General features: G+C 40.2%; 1 protein-coding gene across 3 annotated transcripts in view; it reads left to right on the forward strand.

Annotated features, from left to right (window-relative positions):
- Window positions 1-23,708, forward strand: part of Btbd8 (BTB domain containing 8) — a 94,687-nt gene that overhangs the window by 16,780 nt on the left and 54,199 nt on the right. For all 3 annotated transcript variants that reach the window (XM_004653679.2, XM_045138236.1, XM_045138237.1), the window contains exons 3-4: window positions 586-773; window positions 13,603-13,720. In XM_004653679.2, coding sequence (XP_004653736.2) covers window positions 586-773; window positions 13,603-13,720 — 306 coding nt within the window. The remainder of the gene's footprint in view (window positions 1-585; window positions 774-13,602; window positions 13,721-23,708) is intronic.

Genomic DNA, 23,708 nt, shown 5'->3' on the forward strand with positions numbered 1-23,708 from the left:
AATGTTTTATATGTATCACACATACATACATACATACATACATACATACATGTATGTGTAGTGTAGGAAAGCAAAGCATTTATTTAGTAACTAGCCTTTTCTTTTTCTTTTTAAAGAATTGCTTTATTTTGAGGATGAGGATGTAGCTTAGCTAATACTCAGCTAGCATATATAAAACCCATGTCCAGAGCTGGGGGGATGACTTAGCAGTTAAGGTGTTTGCCTACAAAGCCAAAGGACCCGGGTTCAATTCTCCAGGACCCATGTTAGCCAGATGCACAAGGAAGTTCGTTTGCAGTGACTGGAGGCCCTTTCTCTCACTTTCTTGCTGTCAAATAAGTAAATAAATAAAAATAAAATGTTTTTTTTTTTTTTTAAAAAAAACCATATCCCGTCCCAGCAACACAAAAACCAGATATGATGGCACATACCTTGAAGTGCACTTGAGATACAGAGGTAGTATGAGGACAGAAGTTCAAGGGTATCCTTTTCTATACAGCAAGTTCAAAGTCACCTGGACTATATGAAACCCAGTCTCAAAACAATATCTTTATCTTAATTAAGATTTTATATTTTGTCTTTTAGGATTGTATATTCATCAAACAGAAGCATAAAAAACCATGAAGAGGAAATGCTTAAGAAAATGGTATTGGATGTAATACCACAAAAAAAACATGACCTCAATTTAAAAGAAAGTAAAAATTCACCTAATTGCTCTGAAAAGCATGAAACTCCAGAAGATGGCACTGGATATGATAATTTAATTTCCAATGGTGAGATATCTTGTTTGGGTTATAAAATTTTATAGCAATGAAAATAATTATATTCTGATGCTATTATAGAAAAGCATATTTTAAGAATGGATCTACCAGTTTTTTGTTATTTGTTTGTGTGATGAGTATACAGAAAACACTACTGTGGTTAATTTTCTTTCTCCAAGAACAGAGCTGGGATTAGTATGACTGACTCTGTGCTTATTCTGATCTACACCAAGAAAGGCATTTTAACAGGCATAGAACTAATTCTAACACAGCATGTACATTTCTTGTTTTGTTTTGTTTTTTAATCAGAGAGTGTGGGAGTGAAAGAGAGAGATCAAGAGAGAATTGGGATTGCCAGGGCTTCCGACCCCTGCAGTTGAACTCCAGACACGTGTGCCACCTAGTGTGAATGTACAACCTTGAATGCTTGTGTCATGTGCATCTGGCTTATGTGGGATCTAGAGAGTTGAACATGGGTCCTTAGGCTTCACAGGCAATGCCTTAACCACTAAGCCATCTCTCCAGCCCAGCATGTACATTTCTTAGAAAAGTATTATAAAACACACAAATTGCTATTATACTTGATCATAAAACCTCCCTAAAAGCTTGATACCTAATAAAAATGATTTTATATATGTTGAATGATTAAGAAATACATAATTATATTAAAAAGAAATCTATAAATATGTTACTGAGGTATTATATTTTGAAAATGAAAGTATTTGCGGAAGCAGATGTCAGAATGATTGTAGTTGGAAAGTTATTAAGAATTGGTGGGAAAAAGATATTAATTAGGTAGGCAAATATTATGCCAGAAAATCTAAGGTTCCTGAATCAGAGAATAGATGGGGTTATTCATGGGGTTCCTTGATGCCAGTTGTCTGCTGTCAAGCTCCATGAGGTGATGTGGTGAGGCCTGTTGTTACCCCGCCTGTGCAGTGGGATTGCAACACAGGAAATAAACACCAAAATTATGTGCTTTGTAGGCTGCTGGTCATCTCTGTAAAGAGAGTTTAAGGGAGATACTAGTTCTAATTTTGAAAAGTAATAAACCTCTTAGGAATAAATGGGACGATCTTTTCACTACTTGGGTATAAGGAATTCTCTTCTGCTGAGGCAAGTCTAAATCTTTCTATAGCAATACACTATAGATGCTCTGTTCAGAAAAGCCAGCTGTGCAAGCAAAGATATTTATAGAAAACTGTCTTCCATAGTTGGTTACCTGAAATTAGGTAGAAATTGGTAACACTAGATATGAATGGTGTGGCTCATAGCACATACGCAAGGTACTGAGATACCTTGTATATGTGCTTGAGTTTTGTGTATGTTTAGTTTAGCCAGGTAAGTTTTCTTTGTTGACATTGAAATATTTACTTATGAAGCTGTGCTTAAGCAAACAAAATGTAGTTATGCTAAAATTTATTCCCTGACGTAACAATTGTATTAGATCAGGTTTATATTTCAAAACAAATGTTATAATAGAATTTATCATTTTAATTATCTGTTTACTAATAATCTTATTAATAGTGTTCTGTTAGCAGTTATAACCACCAAATAGATTTAATCTTGGTTAGATTTATATTACAGTCATGATACTTATGAATAAATAAATAGATGTTTGAGACTTTGGAGCAGGCATATTCATATGTGTAATATCATTTAGTGGTCTCTAACTCATAGCATTGCTCCTTCCTCTGCCTCCCAAGTGCTGTGATTCAAAGTGTGCACCACCATGCCCAGCATACTTTTGAAATCTTTTTCAGGCATTTCATCTGAATCACTGGAGATCATTTCTGATGGATTAATAATTTTTTGTGGAGTGGTATTGTCTTGAGTTTTTTTGTTTGTTTGTTTTGTTTTTCAAGGTAGGGTCTCACTAGAGCCCAGGCTGACCTGAAATTAACTATGTAATGTCAGGGTGGCCTCGAACTCATGGCGATCCTCCTACCTCTGCCTCCCAAGTGCTGGGATTAAAGGCATGCACCACCACACCCAGCTTTGATATTTTTTTGTTGTTTCTTGTATAATAATGTAGAGATTTTTGCAGCTTGGATTAATTTGATGTTTGGTTTTCTAGTTATCTGCAGTATTCTTAGATGTGTGAATTTGATGTTATATATCTTCAGTGTAGGAGCTGAAGGTGCAAGGTGTGGCTTTTATGTGAACTTCCAGAGTAATAGCAGAAGTGACCCTAGGTGTTGGGGTTGCCTGCTATGCAAGCATTCTAGTAGGCTGGGTGGAGCAAAATATAGTCAAATTCTAAAATTCAACTGAACAATATACACTCAATCAACACCAGCATAGAGTATTTATGTAAGATAGGGTATTAAAACAAACACAAAATATAACTTGTTTAAGAATGGCAAAAGTGGGCTGGAGAGATGGCTTAGTGGTTAAGCACTTGCCTGTGAAGTCTAAGGACCCTGGTTTGAGGGTCAATTCCCCAGGACCCATGTTAGCCAGATGCACAAGGGGGCGCATGCATCTGGAGTTTGTTTGCAGTGGCTGGAGGCTCTGGCACACCCATTCTCTCTCTCTCTCCCTCCCTCCCTCTTTCTCTGTTGCTCTCAAATAAATAAATAAAAATAAACAAAAAAAAATTTTTTTTGGTTTTTCGAGGTAGGGTCTCACTGTAGCCCAGGCTGACCTGGAACTCACTATGTAGTCTCAGGGTGGCCTCAAACTCATGGCAATCCTCCTACCTCTGCCTCCCAAGGGCTGGGATTAAAGGCGTGCACCACCACACCGGCTTAAAATTTTTTTTTAAAGACTGTGTTTGTTTGTTTTTTTTTAAAAAAAGATTGGCAAAGGTGACCATCAATCATATCTAACACATAACCTGCCCTGACACGGAAGGTGTGATTAGCACTTCCAATGCAGGCCTATATATACGCCAGGCTTTGTGTTGGGTATTGACCTGTTTCTTTTTGGGATGGCTTTGGTCTCAGCTATGCTGCATGCCCACTTGGGTCCCTTTTCACTGTGCCATGGGTTTGGCTAGGCTGACTGGGTCAGTGGGTCCGCTGCTGTGATTGTCTGCTGGGTGCTGTATAGCTGAGTTCCCTTCCCCAGGTCTTTAGGAGTTGCAGGCATTGGCAGCTGGGGAAGGGAAGCCTATTGAGAGTTCCTGAAGTTGTGTTGGAGCTGTGTAGCTAGTCTCTGAGGTCCTCCTCGTGCTGTTCAGCTGGTCTTGCTGTCTTCTCCTTCAGGATTGTTGGACTTTGCAAGGAGGAGGAGGCTAGTGTGAGTGAAAACTCTCTTCACCTGGCTTCTCCTGTGGCCCAGGCAGAGCCAGGCGGCCAAGTAGACAAACACCACTGCAGGATTTCTTTCTGCCTGCTTCTCGAAGCTCTGGGTCTCTCCCACTTCTCTGCTGAGGTTGATACTTCTTTATACACCTTCACTTTTTGGTAGAAGAGTGTATTTTGCTGTTTTTCTGCTTATCTTCTCCCTAGGCTGCTTTGGCATGGCTACTATGCTGCCATCTTACCTGTAAGTTTCCTACATAAATATTTTTTAAAATATTTATTTTCAAGCAGAGAGAAGGAGAAAGAGAAAAAAATCGGTGCTCCAAGTCCTCTTGTCAATGCACACTCCACATGGAAGTACCATTTTGTGTTTCTTCCTTTATGTGGGTATTGGGACTTGAACATGGGCCAGCAGGCTCTGCAAGCAAGTGCTTTTAACCAGTGAGCCATCTCACCAGTCCTTAAATATTCCTTTAGGTTTTTTTTAAGGTAGGGTCTTGCTCTAGCCCAGGCTGACCTAGAATTCACTCTGTACTCTCAAGGTGGCCTTGAACTCACGGCAGTCCTCCTACCTCTGCCTCTTGAGTGCTGGGATTAAAAGCATGCACCACCACATCTGGCTTTAATTTTTTTTTTTTTTTTTTTTTGGTTTTTCGAGGTAGGGTCTCACTCTGGTCCAGGCTGACCTGGAATTAACTATGTAGTCTCAGGGTGGCCTTGAACTCTCGATGATCCTCCCACCTCTGCCTCCCAAGTGCTGGGATTAAAGGCGTGCGCCACCACGCCCAGCAAATATTCTTAAGTACTATTTTTCTTTATTTTTCTCTCTCTCTTAGGATTTTGCTGTTGTGCTGGAGAATTCCTAAGAGGCTCCTAGTTGTACTCCCTCTATTTGAGTTCTGAGCAATGTTACCTATAAGGCTGTCAGAGCACTCCTCTGACTGAGATTCTTCAGTGGTCTCCTATGCCATTACCTTAAGGCTTCAGTTCCTTTCTGTGGTATCTAGTGGGTTAGTGAGCTGGCTTCTGCTTCAGCCTTTGCTTCCTCCTCTCTTCACAGACTCTGTGCCTCTTGAGTGATAGTCCCATTGAATTGCCTGACGTTTCCCAAAGAAATTCTATTCTTTGTGTACTCATGGACTACCATTCTAATCACTTATCAAATCTTTGAATGTCTGCTTTGCACTATATTAAAAGATAAAAATGAGCAAAGTAGTCTTCCTGTCGCAGAGTCTGGTTGGAGATACAATCAGGTAAGTGAGGTACAGCTTGTTAAGAGGACACAGATCGGGCACATAGGCTTCAACAACAACAACAGCAAAAAAGCTGTGTTATGGAGATGACTCCTTTTTGTTGCTGCTGTTGTTGTTTTGTTCTGTGTTACTTTGCTTGCAGAACTGGGGATTGCATTTTTTCATATAAGCTAGGCAAGCAGTCTGCCATTAAGCTATATCCCCAACCATCTTTATACTTTATATTTTGAGACAGGATCTCATTGAGTTGTATGGACTGGCTATGAACTCACTCTGAAGCCCAGACAGGCCTTAAACTTATCATCTTCCTGCCTTAGTCTCCCCAGAAGCTACAATCATAAGCCTGTGCTGCCAGGCTCTGCAGGAAGTGATGGCTTAGTTGAATCCAAAAGAAAATCAAATTAACTCAGCAAAAGTAATTTGAGGGAGGAATTTTCCAACAAAGTAAACATGATTACATGCCTAGAAGCAGAAAAAGTCAGAAATATAGCTTATTTGCAAAACCAGAAATCATTTATTGTGGGAATCGGATGGATTAGGGGAGACAAGAAGGGATGTAGTAAGGGAAGATTTGAGCTTGGAGATCCAAGCAGGAGCTTTATAATGAACAGTCATATATAGGAAGGATGACATTATATTTGTCTAAACCAGACTCTTCTGAGAGATTGAAAGGTTGCTACTATTAATACATTCATGCCTTATTTTACACAGAGGATTATCTCAGTACTTCCTTTCACTTTGGATACCAGAATCAGCTGATAGTTTCCTTAAATAAAATGGTATAGAATTGCTTACAATCTACTTACATTCTCTTGTTTAAAGTTTAAATGATCTTTTGATTATATATAATACCCAAACACCATGCAAATGATCTATAAATGGTTGTTATACAGCATTGTTTAGGGAAGAGTGACTGGGAAAAAGTCTGTGCATGTTCAGCACAGATGGAGCTACTGGGGCTTAACTACATAGCCCACTAATAAGAGGGGAGATGAGTAGCACAAATGAATGGCAGAGGCTCTCAGGACTATGAGATGGCAGGAGATTACCACAGGGGGCAGGGTCTGACCACATTGCTTCATTTTCCATTACTACTGCTTGTTAAGTGACACATCCAAGTTTCGCTTGTGAAATTTCCAACAGTTTTTTTTTTTCCAATAGTTTTTATCAGAGGGGGCAGTTACAAGGGAATAAACTCAGGGCCTTGTGCATGTGGGCAAACACTCTACTACTGAGCTATATCTCTCAGGGTATTTTCAAATACTTTTCATCTGAGTTGTTGAATATGCAGATACTGAGTTTGGTGATATAGAAGATCAATTTTACTTGTTCTGGAGTAGTAAGAATTAATAAAGACTAAATTATAACTCTGGATATTAATGATCTAAGTGCTACAATCAAAAGACACAAGCTAACAGACTGGATCACAAACCAGGATCCTGCCTATTGGGTAACACACACCTTTAATCCCAATACTTGGAAGTCTGAGGTAAGAGGATCACTGTGAGTTCAAGGCCAGCTTGGGTCTACAGGGTGAGTTCCAGGTCAACCTGGGATACAGTGAGACTTGGCTTACAAAAAATAAAGAAAGGGAGGAAGGAAGGAAGAAAGGAAGAAAGAAAAGAAGGGAGAAAGATAGCAACAAAGAAAGAAAACAGGATTCATCCTTTTACTGTCTTTAAGCAATTCACCATTGTTAAACTACTTTAGGGTAAAAGGATAGAAAAAGATATTACAAGCAAATAGTTAAACCAAAATGAGATAAATAATTTAAATAGATCTATAACAAACAACAAAATTGAAGTGGTAATAAAAAAATCTCCCAGTCCCCAAAAAGTCAAGGTCCACTGCAGAATTCTACCAAGACTTGAAAGAAGTAAAATGAGTGGTTCTCAAGTTATTTCATAAAGTACAAAAGGAGGGAATATTCCCTAGCTCCATTTACAATGTCAGCATGGCACAAATAGCAAAACCAGATTAAGACACAACAAACCCCACAGTAAATACCACGACACCACTGGGAAGGGCCCCTAGAGTAGCAGAGGCTAGAACAAGGACATGGAAGAGTATAACTTGCTATATTTTATATAAAATAAAATTTATATTCCAAAAAAGAAAATTTAGACAAATATTCTTGGTGAACATAGACATAAAATTTCTCAATAAAATATTTGCCAACTTAATTCAAGAATATATCAAAGATCATTCACCTCTGTCAAGTTGGCTCCATTCCAGAGATACATAATAAATGCAGTACATCACAAAAATAGAGTCAGAACAGAAACCACAAGATCATCTCAGTAAATACAGAAAGGCCTTTGACAAACTAATATTCCTTCATGATAGAGACCCTGATGAGACTAGGGATGGAGGGAACATAATAAAGACTATATATGACAAAACCTATAGTTAATATCATGCAAAATGGAGGAAAACTTGAAGCAATTCCACTAAGATCTAACCAAGACAAGGGTGTCTACTCTCTTTGCTGCTATTTAATATAGTGCTTGAAGTCTTGCAGTGATAAGACAAGAGAAAGAGATAGAAGGACTACAAAGAGGAAGGGAAGAAGTCAAACTCTTCCTATTTGCAGATGATATGATAGTATATATTAGACCCTAAAGATCCACAAAACCTCCTGAAGCTAATCAACACTTTCAGCAAATTGACAGGATACAAAATAAATATACAAATGTCAACAGCCTTCTTATATGTCAATGACAAACATACTAAGAAAAAAACCCAGGAGAATAGTCGCATTCACAGTAGTCAAAAAAAACCCACCTTTACCTTGGAATAACCCTAACTAAGGAAGTAAATGACTTCTACAGTGAAAACTTTTTTTTAAAAAGGCAGAAAGAGAGGGAGGGAGAGAGAGAGAATAGGCATGCCAAGGCCTCTAGCCACTGCAAACGAACTCCATCTGGCTTAAATGGGTACTGAGGAAATCAAATCAGGCAAGTGCCTTAACCACTATGCCATCTCTCCAACCCCAATGAAAACTTTAAATAAAAATATTTATTTGCAAAGGAGAGAGAGCGAACATGCGTGCATGAGCGAGCGCAGCAAGCAAGAGAGCAGGTGCTCCAGGGCCTCTTGCTCCTGCAAACAGACTCTAGAAGCATGCACCAGTTTGTGCACCTGGCTTTATGTGTGTACTGGGGAATCAAACCCAGGCCATCAGACTTTCAAGCAAGTGCTTTTAACCACTGAGCCATCTCTCCAGCCCTGCACTGAAAACTTTAAAACACCAAGAAAGAAATTGAGGAATACACTAGAAGAAGGAAAGATCTCCCAGGCCCATAGATTGGAAGAATCAATATGAAAATGACATTACTACCAAAAGCAATCTACAGATTCAATATAATCCTAATCAAAATTCTAGTATTCTTCTTCACAGAAAGTAGAAAAAAAGCAGTCTTAAAATTCATATTGAAGCGCGCGCGCGCGCGCGCGCGCACACACACACACACACACACACAAATACCCAGGTAGTCAAAACTATCCTTAGCAAAAGGAATACTGCTGGCGATATTACTATACCTGATTTCAAGTTATACTACAGAGCTATAGTAATAAAAACAGCACAGGACTAGCATAGAAACAGATATTTAGACCAGTGTAATAGAATACATTATTCAGGGTAAGTCCAGGTAACTATAGCTACCTGATTTTTTACAAAGATGACAAAAATGCACATTGGAAAAAGAAAACATCTTCAACAAATAGTGCTGGGGAAACTTGATATCTATGTGTAGAAAAATAAGACTAGATCCTTATTTCTCTTCCTGTACAAAAATCAATTCCAAATAAATCAGTGTCCTCAAATGAGAGCTAAAACTTAAACAGCTAGAATAAAAAGTAGGGATTACAACCCAAGATAAAAGCATAGGGAAAGACTTTCTGAATAGGACTGTGGTTTCAGAGGGAACAAGGCAACAAATGGGAGTCATGCGGCTAAGATGCTATTGTGCAGCAAAGGAGACTATCAACTGAGTGAAAAGGCTGCCAGCTGTATGTCTACAGAGGATTAATACCTAAAATATAAAAGAACTAAAACACCCCACCTAAGGAATGAACAGAGTTCTCAAAAGAAGAATCATAAGTGATTAATAGTTGTTAAAATGTTCATTAACTTTCACAAATTAAAACTGCTTTGAGACTTTATCTTACTCTGGTCTAAATATCTGGTATCAAGGAAGAACTGACAACAAATGCTGGAGGGGGTGTGGCCGGGGGAGAGACCCTATTTACTGCTGGTGGGAGTGCAAAGTGGTGCAGCTGCTGTGGAAGTTAGTGTGGAGGTTTCTCAGAAAGCTCCAGGTGGAACTATCATGACCCAGCAATACCATTCCTGGGTATATCCCCTGAGGACTGTACGCCCTGCTACAGAGGTGCTTTCTCAGCCCTGTTTATTGCTGCTCTCTTCGCAGTAACTAGGAAATGGACTCAGCCCAGATGCCCATCAACTGATGAATGAATAATAAAGATGTTGTACATATATACAATGGAGTTTTATTCAGCTATAAAGGAAAATGAAATTTTCAAGAAAATGGATGGATCTGGAAACTATTATACTAAATAATATAAAACATACTCAAAGACAAGTGCCATATTTTTGCTCTTTTGTGGATCTTAGCTTCAAATTTTTAGATATGTGTGTAGCTGGAGTAAGAGCCACAAAAGGCCAGGAAGTTAGAAATGGGCCATGAGATGGAGGAAGGCTTAAGGAAGGGGCAGTAGAATACATGTGATATGAAAGTAGAGAGACAAGCACTGGGTCTAAAAAGGTTTGCATGGGGATAGCAAGGAAGAGGCGGGAGAGCTAACCCAAACTAAAGAATATGAAAAAGCCCTATGGATTTGAACAGAGGTCAAGGAGGTCCTTGAGGCCCCCAGAACAATACAGGTTATTACCTGTGATCTTGTTTGCCCACAAGAAATACATGGTAAGGTCCTATTGCTGAAGACATCACTTGTTTCCCGATTGCAGGACACTGAAAAGTCAAGGTGGAATGGAGCTAGAAGTTTCCCCTGCTGGTTGTCATAGTGCTGGAAGGTGCTATTCAAGCTGCTGGTGAGTAAAAGTCACCAGCAGTCTTATCTAGCAGTGGACCTGCCAGCTACACTACAGATCAACTAAGCAGCGTGTGTTCATTGGTGCAATAGTGGCATAACTGTTTGAGGCACATTCCATGGGAGGAACTTCATGCCTGGTACTGAAAAATGAGCCTATTGCTGGGAAGGCCAAAGGCCTTAAGAGAGAAGCTACTCTTGTTTGGCTAAGTGAATATGTTGTGCCCATCAAGTTGACCTCTAAATATGCATGTTTTTGCCCATAGATTAGTGTCTGTCCCAGCATTGACTAGAGGAGCTTCTTTTTGCAGATGTTGGTGACTACTGAGGAAACTCAAAAATGCAAAGAGGAGGAAGGAAGAATATAAGAAAAGCTGGAGGATGGAAGGGCACCATCCTCCAGGCATGACAGGGTTGTTATACTCACATCCTCACAGTGGCTGTTATAACTTGCATAAGACCGACACAATACCGGGCCTTCCAGTACTGCATCCGTGGATGGTGGAGGAGGGTGTAAGGCTCCCATTTCTCCCTGAGGTGTGACAGGTAGTTAATTGGTGACTGGGGGAATGGGAGACATTTTCTACAGTGTTGTATCCACTTGTAGGATCCACGTACTCTGATATACAGTCCCCCACCCATGTTCATGCAGACAATCTTAATTAAACTCAGTCAGTCACACAAGAAAAAAAAAATAGACAATAAGCCTGGACAGTATTTGTGGACAAAGCGTGGAAGTAGAGAAATAGCTTTATTGGTTGTATCTAGGTGTTGGCCTTATTTGGACACAGTCTGATCAGTTGGCTACCTGTGATTGGTTGATATTTGGCTATACTACCAAAACTATATACTATTAAGTTAGGGTTTGGTTTGTTTACTTACTAAGTTAGATTGTAGTTCATTCAGTTCACTGTATAGAATCTCAAAAGTATGTGGGTAGTCTTGGGTCATATTTGACAGTGTAATACATGTGTGCTGTGATATACAATGATCTATATCCATGAAGTATGATATACAGTGCATTTTTCATTTGTTATGTATGTGTTTCTGTTTTTGTTGTTATTATTGTTGTTTGAGGTAGGGTCTCAGAAGTCCCTCTATAGTGAGGCTGGCCTTGAACTCATGGTGGTCCTCCTACCTCAGCCTCTCAAGTGCTGAGATTACAAGTGTGATACACTACACCTGGCTTTGAATAAAAAGTTTTCCAAGGGCTGGAAAGATGGCTTAGTGGTTAAGGTGCTGGCCTGTGAAGCCTAAGGACCCAGGTTCAATTCTCCAGATTCCACATAAGCCAGATGTACATGGTGGCACATGCATCTAGAGTTTGTTTGCAGTGGCTAGAGGTCCTGGCTTGCCCATTCTCACTTAGTCTCTCTTCCCCTGTCTGTAATACATAAATAAAAGTAAATATTAAAAAATGTTTTTATGGGCTGGAGAGATGTTTAGCAGTTAAGCACTTGCCTGCAAAGCCTAAGGACCCCGGTTTGAGGCTCAATTCCCCCAGACCCATGTAAGCCAGATGCACAAGGGGGCTCATGTGTCTGGAGTTCATTTGCAGTGGCTGGAAGCCCTGGTGCACCCATTCTCTCTCTTTCCCTCTCTCTCTTTATCTCTCTCTCTCTGCCACTCTCAAATAAATAAAAACAAACAAAATAATTTTTAAATGTTTTTATTTATTTATTTTAAAGAGAGGTAGAGAAAGAGAAAGAGAGTATGGGTGCACCAGTACCTCCTGCAAATGAACTCCAGGTGCATGTGCCTTTTTGTGCATTTGGCTTTACATGGGTACTGAGGAATCGACCTCAGGCCATCAGGCTTTGCAAGTAAACACCTTTAACCACTGAGCCCTCTCCCCAGCCACTGAATAAAACGTTTTAAAATACATATTTTCTGTGCCTCCCCTGCTAATGTATATATAATGTCAACTCATCACAATAAATGCTCTAATAATTTCTATTCATTTCAGTTGAGTTTCTATCAGTTTACATGTCACTTTAGGCATATATTCATTCATTCATGGGGTATATTAATTCAGGGAGTACCTGGCAAAACAAATTGCTTACCTATATCCAAGAAGCAACCAAGAAGAGCTTGGGGTATAGCTTAATTGGTGGAGTGTTTGCCTACCATGCATGAAGCCCTGGGTTCAGCCCCAGCACCACATAAACTGTATGTGGGGGTGCATGCCTATAATCCAGCTCTTGAGAGATGGGGGCAGGGCAGGTATGGTGACACACACCTTTAGTCCCAGTACTCAGGAAGCAGAGGTAGGAGGATAGCTATGAGTTTGAGGTCATCTTGGGTCTATACAGTGAATTCCTGGTCAGTGTAAGTTGAAGCAAAACCCTACTTTAAAAAAACTTAACGAACTTAAAAAAGAAAGAGAGAAAGGAAAGCAGGAGGATCAAGGGTATCAGCTACATAGTACGAGGCCAGCCTTGGCTACATTAGACCCTATCGGAGAAGAAGGGGTTGTGAAGAGGCTAGAGTTCCATAGTCCCTCCAGGGGCATATCCCCAGTGACTTACAGACCTTTTACTAGGCTCCACCTCCCACAAGTCTACAGTGCCACCAAGAGCATCACCATGGGGACAAAGCCTTTAACAAATGGACCTCTGGAGGGTATTCACTGTCCACACTGTAGCATAGGGAATAGGGAGGGATTAAGTGTTAGAAAAAAATTGATATTGGAAACATTTCTAGCTTTAAAAAAATTTTTTTGTTTGTTTATTTAGTTATTTGAGAGTGACAGAGAGAAGTAGGCAGAGAAAGAGAGAGAGAGGGAGGGAGAGAAAATGGGCACGCCAGAGCTTTCAGCCTCTGTAAACGAACTCCAGATGCATGCGCCCCCTTGTGCATCTGGCTAACGTGGGTCCTGGGGAACTGAGCCTTGAACCGGGGTCCTTAGGCTTCACAGGCAAGCTCTTAACTGCTAAGCCATCTCTCCAGCCCCATTTCTAGCTTTTTAATACAGATGTTCATAAAGTAAATTCATTTTGTCATTTTTCTGTATAATTTTATGATTATTCCGTTTCAGTGTATCTATTTGAAGGTATATCTGTATCTGAGTATAAGTAGAAATGCATATCTTGACAAAGTAGAAAGTATAGGTAGTTTAAAATATCTGGTATATTGTGAGTTTGCCACTTAAATATTCCAATTGAAATAGTTATGCACAAAGCTTCTTACTATTATTATTATTACTAAATTAGGGGATGTTTATAATATTACAAGTACTATTTTTAGTCTTTTTCTCTTTTTAAGGTAATTATGGCTTGAAACCTGCATCTGAATTAGGAAAAGATTTATTGAAGCTGTATGTGGAACATTATTGTCCAGACATTGAGATTTATGTTGATGGGAAAAGTTTCAGAGCTCACAGGTAAATTGTGTGATTGATTGAGTGTGCTGGCTGTGACGTTAGCATGTAGAACAGTGAGTGACCTTTTCTCACACTGTGGCTGTCAACCTTTAACTCCTGTAAACCACAGGGTTCCCCAGTGATTCAGCAGGAGTCTCTGGCACAATGGAAGACGCTGGCTATCAGACAGGGTTTTCTGCCTCAGGCTCATATGTGCACACATGGATCCATCCAGGCATGTGTATGCTTTTGCCAGAAATCTGCTCTCGTCTGTGCTTTGCATTGGGCATGAACCTAAGATTTCACTAGGAGAAAATGTTCTGTTGCCTAAAATAGGTTTGAAAGCCACTGTCACAGAAAATGTAGTTAAATGAAGTTTTTAATTTTATAGGCATTATAGTATTGAGAATGATTATTACTATGTTAATGTCGTGCATTTTCTTTGAATGCATTTTAGCTCAAATTTTATTATGCAAAGTAGAGGATACTCATGAATAGCACTGATTAGGAAGTTTCATGTTTCCATGTACTTTTTAAAAACCATTGTTTTGCTTTAAAATTGGCTTGCTTAGACATTGCAGGCTTTTAGATTTCAAATTAAAAAGTCTGTTGCCTGTTTTGAACAGGCTGTTTTGATTGTAAGTAGCTAAAAATCTGTTTAAAAGAGAAAAAATATAACAAAAAATGCATCATCTGTATAAAAAAAAATACAGCCAGGTCTCACTGGACTAGAATCAACCAGAAATCCAAGGAGCCCAGATAGTCTTCCTCCTCTCTGTTTTAAATATGAGGGTTCATTTGGGTGTTTTGTTTTCTATGTTCAAAGGTCCATAGCTCTTAATGAAGTTAGCAGTAGATTAGAATATAGGGATCTGCTAAACTTAGAAGTTGTACTGGTTTGCCAGTTAATTGAAACAGTGTACTGTCTAGGATTGCCTGTCTAAATGAGACTATTTATTATCATTCAGAATTTTATATTTCCTTTGTTAACATGTATTTTATAAGTATACGTATATAGATATATACATTTTCCTAATTTACCTATTTACTACTACTATTACTGCCAGTCTAGCTATGTTTCCTTGTCTGGCTTTAAATTCACAATACTCTTGCCTCAGCCTCCTGAGTGCTGGGATTACAGATGTGTACCACCTCACCTGGCATTTTCCTAATTCTTGTGAAATTTGCATTATATATAGTAGAATGCATAATTTAACATATATTGTCCAATAAATTTTTCTATATCATAGGTATACACTTCCTAAATCATACTAAATGTTGTTGTATGTATATATCTTTTTTCTCTTTCTTGGTTTGCTAACACTTTTTTTGTTTGTTTTTGTTTTTGTTTTTGGCTTTTCGAGGTGTAGAGTCTCAATCTAGCTAAGGCTGACCTGAAACTCACTATGTAGTTTTGGTGGCTTCGAACTCACTGCGATCCACCTACCTCTGCCTCCTGAGTGCTGGGATTAAAGGTGTGCGCCACCACACCCGGCTTAACACTTTTTAAAAATAATTTTGGGGCTGAAAAGTGCTTGCTTGCAAGTCTGCCAACCCAAGTTCCATTTCCCAGCATCCTGTGAAGCCTGATGCAAAGTGACTCATGCGTCTATAATCCCAGCACACCTGTGGCAATGAGAGGCAGAGCCAGGAGAATCCAGAAGCTGGCACGCGCATGCGCGCGCGCGCGCGCGCGCACACACACACACACACACACACACACACACAGCAGCAGCAGCAAGAACAGCAAAAACAACAAAGAAGAAAAATACCTTAAGATTGTCCTCAGATCTCCATGCATGCACTGTGACATACATATATACACATATCCATGCACACACAGCATACACACACACACAAATACACATACACAATAAAAATCAATTTCATTTTATACTTAGTTTTTCTTCAGACCATATTGCCTTGAATTATTCATCTTTTCATTGCTAGAAAAAAAAAAAACTGACAACAATCAGTTTTTAAGGGAAGAAAGGCTTCTTTCCACCCACAGTTCCAGGTGACAGTCCATCATGGCAGGGAAGGCGTGTGGCTGGAGTGTGAGGCAGTTGCTCACATCCAGTCCTGGGTAAGGAAGCAGAGAGACGAATGCTGCTGCCCAGCCAGCGCTCTCCTTTGATCCATGCTGCCACAGTTAAAGTGGGTCTTCCCTTGTTAACTAACCTAGCTGTGATAATCTTTCACAGACATGGAGAGGCCAACTTAGTGTAAATAAGCCCTCACAGGTGATTCTAGGTCCTGCCAAGTTGACAATCAATATAAGCCATCACAAATATACCCCTTGTCAATTTGACACCCAAACATGTCACATGTAAGTCATAACCCTTGTCTCCAAAGTTTCATGGCCATCTCATAGTTAGTACAAGATGCATTTAGTTCAACTTCAAAAGTCCTCATTATCTTTAACAGTTCTAACACTTCAAAATTCTAAGGTCTCATCTGAGACTCAAAGCAGTCATCCCTGTAAGATCAAAGCCCAAGTTACATGCATCCAACATATAATAGCGCAGAATAAGCATTACTGTTTCAAAATAGAGGAATAAGGGTGTAGTAAGGAAAGACTAAACCAAAGCGAGTCCAAAACCTAGCCAGGCAAACACTAAATCCTGCAGCTCCATGTCTGGTATCTGGGACTCCTGATGAAATCCTATGTTCCAAAAGGCTTGAGGAGTTCTGCCCTCCCCAGTGTGCTGTCTATACCCGCTCTTGTGGGTCAGTTCTGCCCAAGTTTGCAAATCTGGTTGACAGATGTCCCATGGTCATGGCTCCATTGTAACTTAGGATTCACTGCCACAGCTTCCCTCAATGACCTCACAGGGCTTTTTTTGTAGAGACTCCAACTCTGCCCCACTGATAAGCCTCAGTGGCTCTCTGGAACAATGGTGAAGTACTCCATGACTTCTTCAATAGTATGCTTTTTTTCATTCTTCCAAAACTAGTACCACATGGGTGATGCTGCAAAGGTCTGTTGCCAATTGGTATGAAGCCTGACTCCCATGGAACAGAGCTGTAGCCACCTCTGTTACTGACCTTGAAGGGCAGAGGGCTTCTTTCCGCATTCTTCCTTCAGAACCTTTCCTTTCCAAAGAACTTACATCCTTCCTTTATTGAGCCTTCAACAGGATAGGTCTTGCCCTCACAGCTTCTTCCCTGTTATCCCAGTGAAGAGAGGAATTGGCTTATCTTTTTAAAAAGATATTTATTTATTTATTTACTTATTTAAGAGAGAGATAAAGAAAGAGGGAGGGAGAAATTACCCTAGGGCCTCTAGCCACTGCAAACAAACTCCAGACACATGTGCCACCCTGTGCATCTGGCTTTTGTGATTATTGGAGAATCCAACCTGGATCCTTAGGATTCATAGGCAAGCACCTTAACTGGTAAGCCATGTCTCTAGCAGCAGTTGCTTTATCTTTAATGGTATTAATCTCTTCAACAGTTGAAGCCCAAGGGGCTATAGTTTCTGTGTCTTGGGACTTCAGTTTGCTAACATTTTTTCCTGTGACAAACTTTGTATTTTCTGTATTTTGTTCTTTTTCACTGTTGATTTGCATACTAATAAAAGCTACATCAATATTTTTCCCTCCACCAAACACTTTAGTCCATTACTTTTTTTAGTCCATTACTTTTAAATTCAGCCTTGCTCTGGTTCTCAGAACATGAGCAGAATGTCCCTAGTTTCTTTTCCAGAGTATCATAAGAAACACTTCTAGCCCATTCCCAGTAGAGTCTGTATTCTCCTCTAAAACCTCATGAGCTGAACCTACACCATCCACATTTCTCTTGGCCTTCTGTTGTTCCAAATGCTCATCAGAATGGCCCATTAACTCTGCTTATAGCATTTAAGTTTTCTCTAGTCCAAAGTTCCAAATCCTACCTTATTCCTCCCGCAAATCAGTTTCAAAAGACTAAGAACCATGTGGTCAGGTTTATTACAATAATGGCCCCACCTCTAAGTACCCCCCCCCCTTTGTTGGTTTTTCAAGGTTGGGTCTTACTCTAGCTCAGGCTGACCTGGAATTCACTATGTAGTCTCAGGCTGGCCTCGAACTCACAGCAATCCTCCTACCTCTGCCTCCCAAGTGCTGGGATTAAAAGCGCGCGCCACCACACCTGGCTCAGTATCCATTTTTATGTTAGTCAACTTCTCATTGCTGGGATAATATGTCTGACCAGAAGCAGCTTACAGAAGGGAAGGGGCTTACTTCAGTTTACAGTGCCAGAGGATAGAGTCCAATCATGGGAGAGAAAACATGGCAGGAGCAAGCAGTTGGCCTCACATCATCGTATCAGTGGGAAGTACAGAGAACAGCAAGTAGGGATGAGCTATGCAACCCCAAAGCCTACCCTCAGTAACATATTCCTCCAGCAAAGCTTTACTTCCTAAAGGTTCCACAACCTTCCTGAACAGTACCAGCCTGGGATCAAGTATTCAAACACGAGTCTGGGGGACATTTTACATTCAGACCACCATAGGTCTCACCACCAGTGTTCTGCTTAAAGAGCCCTAAAGCTGTTCCTGTCATACAGAGAAGGTAAACTTCTCTGGCCATTTGCGATTTGTCCACAGTGCTAATATTTGGCCCTTCCTTGTAGGCTGCCAGGGACCAAAGGACTGTGTTCTAAAGCTGAATCTAGAATATTAGCTTTGTTTCCCAGGACATTCTTGCTCACATTTCTCAATTATCCACCTAGTGGCAAAAAATGAGAGAAATTATATTAACTAGAAAGGCAGTTTCCCAAATATGTGTTTCAAAATTTGCCTTAAGTCTTCTTATTTTTTTTAACCTTATATGTATTACAATAGCAAATTATAAATCACTGGGTTACCTTCCTAATTCAAATTTGAGCACCTTTTGGTTTAGTTCATGCTAGTTGTTACATAGTTCAAAGAATTTTAGACCATTTGGAAAACATAAATTTGGGCTGGGGAGATGGCTTAGCAGTTAAGGCACTTGCCTGAAAAGCCTAAGGACCCACGTTCTACTTTCCAGATCACAGGTAAACCAGATGCACAAAGGTGAGGCAAACACAAGGTCGCACATGCCCACTAGGGTGGCACAAGCATCTGTAGTTCAATTGCAGTGGCTGAGGCCCTGACATGTCAATTCTCTATTATCCCAGTGAAGACAGCAGTTGGTTTTTCTTTAAAAAATATATTTATTATTTAATTTATTTATTTATTTGAGAAAGAAAGAATGGGTGCACCAGGGCCTCCATCCAGTATAAACAAACTCCAGACACATGTACCACCTTGTGCATCTGGCCGAATATCTCTTCTCTCTCTCTCTCTCTCTCGCTCTCGCTCTCGCTCTCGCTCTCTTAAAAAAATGTGTGTGTGTGTGTGTGTGTGTGTGTGTCTGTGTGTGTGTGTACACACATTCATGAAAAGCCCACATTTCATCTTTGTCCCTGTTTGTCTCCAACACTTCTGCTCAAAGGTGAAATGAATATATTTCTAGAGGATGGGAGGTTATGTAAAAGGAGGGTCCATTAGCCTTCCTGATCTCATTTGTTAGCTTTACCACTACCTTTCTGAATATTGTATTCCAGAACGGACAGTGCAGTACTCTGTGCTGTGGTCATCCAACATTGCCTTGCCTGGATTCTCCTCAAGGACCAGGTGAATACCATCTGCATAGTGTACCTCTCATAGAACTTGTACCCTTCCTGTCACCTTCAGTCACCCTAAGCAACTACATCACTGACTCCCATTTTATAGTGTAATTTCTTTCTTTTTTTTATTTATTTATTTGAGAGCGACAGACACAGAGAGAAAGACAGAGGGAGAGAGAGAGAATGGGTGCGTCAGGGCTTCCAGCCTCTGCAAACGAACTCCAGATGCGTGCGCCCCCTTGTGCATATGGCTAACGTGGGACCTGGGGAACCGAGCCTCGAACCAGGGTCCTTAGGCTTCACAGGCAAGCGCTTAATCACTAAGCCATCTCTCCAGCCCATATAGTGTAATTTCTTATTTTAACTTTTAGTGAGACAAACTGAATGTGACATTTTTATGATAATTCATCACATTCTGAGTTATATAATTAAAATTCTATTATTCTGCCTTATTGGAAAAACAGGGCAGTAATTCATGTTTTAGCTTTGGAAAACTCAGGATTTGATGTTCCTCCTTAAAAAAAAAAAAAATACTTAAATTGGGCTGGGGAGATTGCTTAGCTGTTAAAGGCTCTTGCTTGTAAGGCCTGATGACCTGGGTTTAATTGCCCAGTACCTATGAAAAGCCAGATGCACAAAATGGCTCATAAGTCTGGAGTTCTTTTGTAGTGGCAGCAGACCCTGATATACTCATGCTCATTATAGTGCTCATAAATACATAAAAATACTTTTAAAAATATTTATTTAGGAGCCGGGCATGGTGGCGCACACCTTTAATCCCAGCACTCAAGAGGCAGAGATAGGATTGCCAAGAGTTCGAGGCCACTCTGAGACTACATAGTGAATTCCAGGTCAGCCTGAGCCAGCAGGAGACCATACCTCAAAAAACCAAAAAAAAAAAAAAAAAAAAAAAATTATTTTGGGGCTAGAGAGATGACTTAGTGGTTAAGGTCCTTGCCTATGAAGCCTAAGGACCCAGCTTCAATTCCGCAGTGCCCACATAAGCCAGATGCACAAGGTAGTACATGTCTGGAGTTCATTTGCACTGAGTAGAGGCCCTAATGTGTCCATTATCTCTCTCTCTCTCCCCCTCTCCCTTCCTCACTCCTTGCCTTCCTCCTTTTCTCTCTCAAATGAATGAATAAATATGATACTTTAAAAAAAATATTGTGTGTGTGTGTACGTGCACCTGTGTCTCTTGTCCAAAGTCTCTTACCACAACAAACACACACCAGATGCATGCACCTCTTTTTGTGTCTGGCTTTACTTAGCTGCTGGGGAATTGAACCTGGCTTGCAGGCTTTGTGTAAGCAAGTACCTTCAGCCTGTGAGCCATCTCCCCAGGTCCCCAGTATTCACTTTTTTAGTAGTACTTAATATTATTCTGTTAGATGTCCACTCATTGGGTTGTAATGTTATCATATTCTTTAACATGTAGGTTTCTGTAAATAGTTCATCAACTGCACTGTGTCAGAAGATCAGTATTTCAGTCTGGGCCATGCCACTGCCTACCTGTCTTGAGATTAGCTGAAAGCTTCTTTGGAAGTGGTAGATCTTCATAAAGGCAGTTTTTCTAGGTTTGTATTCTGATTGGAGAATTTGTTAATTGTTGGGAAGTTACTTCATCTCTCTAAGTCTCATTTTCTTTATTAGTAAAAGGAATAATAATAGTAATTATAGAGTAAGATGCTGTGAGGATTGAATGGATGCTTATACAAAAGGCACCAATACCTAAATGTGCTGTCATGTTACAATGTTTGGAAAGTAAACGTTAGTTGCTTTAAGAATTCATTAGATATCTGTAAAAGCGGGACAGTATTGCCTGGTAAGGGCTGGAAGAATGGTTTAGCAGTTAAGGCATTTGCCTGCTAAGCCTAAGGTTCAATTCCTCAGTACCCATGTAAGCCAGATGCACATGGTGGCACATGCATCTGGAATTGTTTGTAGTGGCTGGAGGCCCTGGTGTGTCATTTTCTCTCTCCCTTTCTATCTATCTCTAATAAATAATAATAAAACATTTTTTAAAAATAATTGTAAGGCTAGAGAGATGGCTTAGTGGTTAAGTGCTTGCCTGTGAAGCCTAAGGACCCCGGTTCGAGGCTGCATTCCCCAGGACCCACACACATTAGACAGATGCACAAGGGGACACATGCATCTGGAGTTCATTTGCAATGGCTGGAGGCCCTGGCGCACCCATTCTCTCTCTCCCTCTGCTAAACTCTGCTTCTATCACTTGACTTTGTGCCATCCAAGAATTTCTTGGGTTGATTCACAACATGTCTATGTCATTTGACTTTGTCATTTTCTTCTTCTTCTTCTTTTATTTTTTTGTTATTCGAGGTAGAGTCTTGCTCTAGCCTAGGTTGACCTGGAATTCACTATGTAGTTCCAGGGTAGCCTCAAACTCTCAGCAGTCCTCCTACTTCTGCCTCCTTAGTGCTGGGATTAAAGATGTGTACCACCATGGCTGGCTGACTTTGTCATTTAAAAAAAAAAAAGTTTTGGCTGGAAAGATGGATTAGCAATTAAGGCACTTGCTTGCAAAGCCTAAGGACCCAGGTTCAGTTCCCCAGAACCCTTGTAAAAGCCAGATACACATGGTGGCACATGTGTCTGAAGTTTGTTTGCTGTAGAGGCTAGAGGCTGTGGTGTACCCATTCCCTCATAAATAAATAAATGTTTTTTAAGATATTTAAGAGAAAGAGGAAAAGAGAGAGAGGGCATGCCAGGGCCTGTTGCCACTGCAAATGAACTCCATACATGTACAGCACCACTTTGAGCATCTGGCTTTACATGGATACTGGGGAATTGAACCTGAGCTGGCAGGCTTTTCAAACAAGTGCCTTTGACCACTGAGCCATCTCCCTAGCACCTGACTTTGTCATTTTGATGACACAAATTAATGAATATAATGTAATCCAATAATATATGAAGTATGAAAAATGATTTAATATGGGAGAAGCACTTAAAAATGCTGTTAATTAAGTTTAAATGAAGCAATAAAAGGTGTAACATGGGGGCTAGTTATTAGTATTAGTAGCTTAGTGTTAGAGCAATAGACGCAAAAAAATTCACAAAAGTTTTTCATTTCCTTGCTTTAGAGAAACTTGTACTAAAAGTCATAATGTATGATATATAATTTTTTCAAGAAAGATGAGGCCCGAGTTGGTGAACCAACATTTTTAACAAAGATTTGCTGGGGCTAGAGGGATTGCTTAGTAGTTAAGGCACTTGCCTTCAAAGCCAAAGGACCTTGGTTTGATTCCACAGTTCCCACGTAAAGCAGATGCACAAGGTGGTGCCTGCATCTGGAGTTTGTTTGCAGTAGCTAGAAGCCCTGGCGCACCCATTCTCTCCCTCACTTCCTCCCTCCCTCCCTCTCTCTCTCTCTCTCTCTCTCTCTGTCTCTCTATATATACATATATACATATATACACATATATATATTTCACTCTGCCTCTTTCCCTCTCAAAATAAAAATAAAATATTTTTAAGAATAATTTTTAAAAGATTTGCTGTATAATCAAGGATATGTAATAAGATGAATTAATGTGTTTTGAGGTGCTGAGGTTCAAACCCAGGACTTCACACATGTTAGGCAAGTGTTCTTACTGATACCTATCCCCAAATCACTCCTTCTCTCTCTCTCCTTCTTTCTCTTTCCTATCTCTCTCCCTTTCCCTTCCTCCCTTAAAGTAAGAGTACTTAAAAATTAGTTCCAATAAAAAGAAATTGCCTTCTCTAGAGCCTTCTTTGAGTAATCCAGGCCATTCCGCCTGGAAGAGTGAATTGAGTTCAGCTAACACTGAGAACTATTGAATAGCACTAAAGCACCAGCAAGGGGGAAATTAGGGCACCTCAGTAGAGCCCGAAGTAGCATTGCCAGTTGAAATTAAATTTAATCAAAAGGGGAAAATAGTTTTTGACATGTTGGAAAATAAAAAGATTTAGCAAAGATTTTTAATATACCATGCCATCTATGGCATTATTTTTTAGCCCGAGGCATGTCTCCTAATTAAATAAGAATCTTTTCTGAGTTTCTATTTTAAGGTTGGGATAATCACTTAAGCTTCAGATGCTTTGAATCCTCCACTGCTGGAAACAGCTAACATGCTGGGTTAGTTCAAGTCTTTTGTGATGCACACACAAAGATGGGATTAGTAAGCATAAGATAACATGAGGAGGAGAGCCAGAGATGACCTAGGGAGCTGGCGACTGCAGTGCCAGTCTCGTCCTCAGTGAAGGAGCAGGGAAGGAGTGACACTGAGCAGCGGCAGCCTCGGTGGTGGCTCGGGGTGCAACGCTCCCAAAGAAAACCACCGCAGCCTGGCTCTCGAGGGTTGGACGTGCCTCGTTTTCATTTCATTTCATTTCA

The sequence above is a fragment of the Jaculus jaculus genome, chromosome 19 (genome assembly GCF_020740685.1).
Source record: "Jaculus jaculus isolate mJacJac1 chromosome 19, mJacJac1.mat.Y.cur, whole genome shotgun sequence".
In the NCBI taxonomy this organism is placed as follows: domain Eukaryota; kingdom Metazoa; phylum Chordata; class Mammalia; order Rodentia; family Dipodidae; genus Jaculus; species Jaculus jaculus.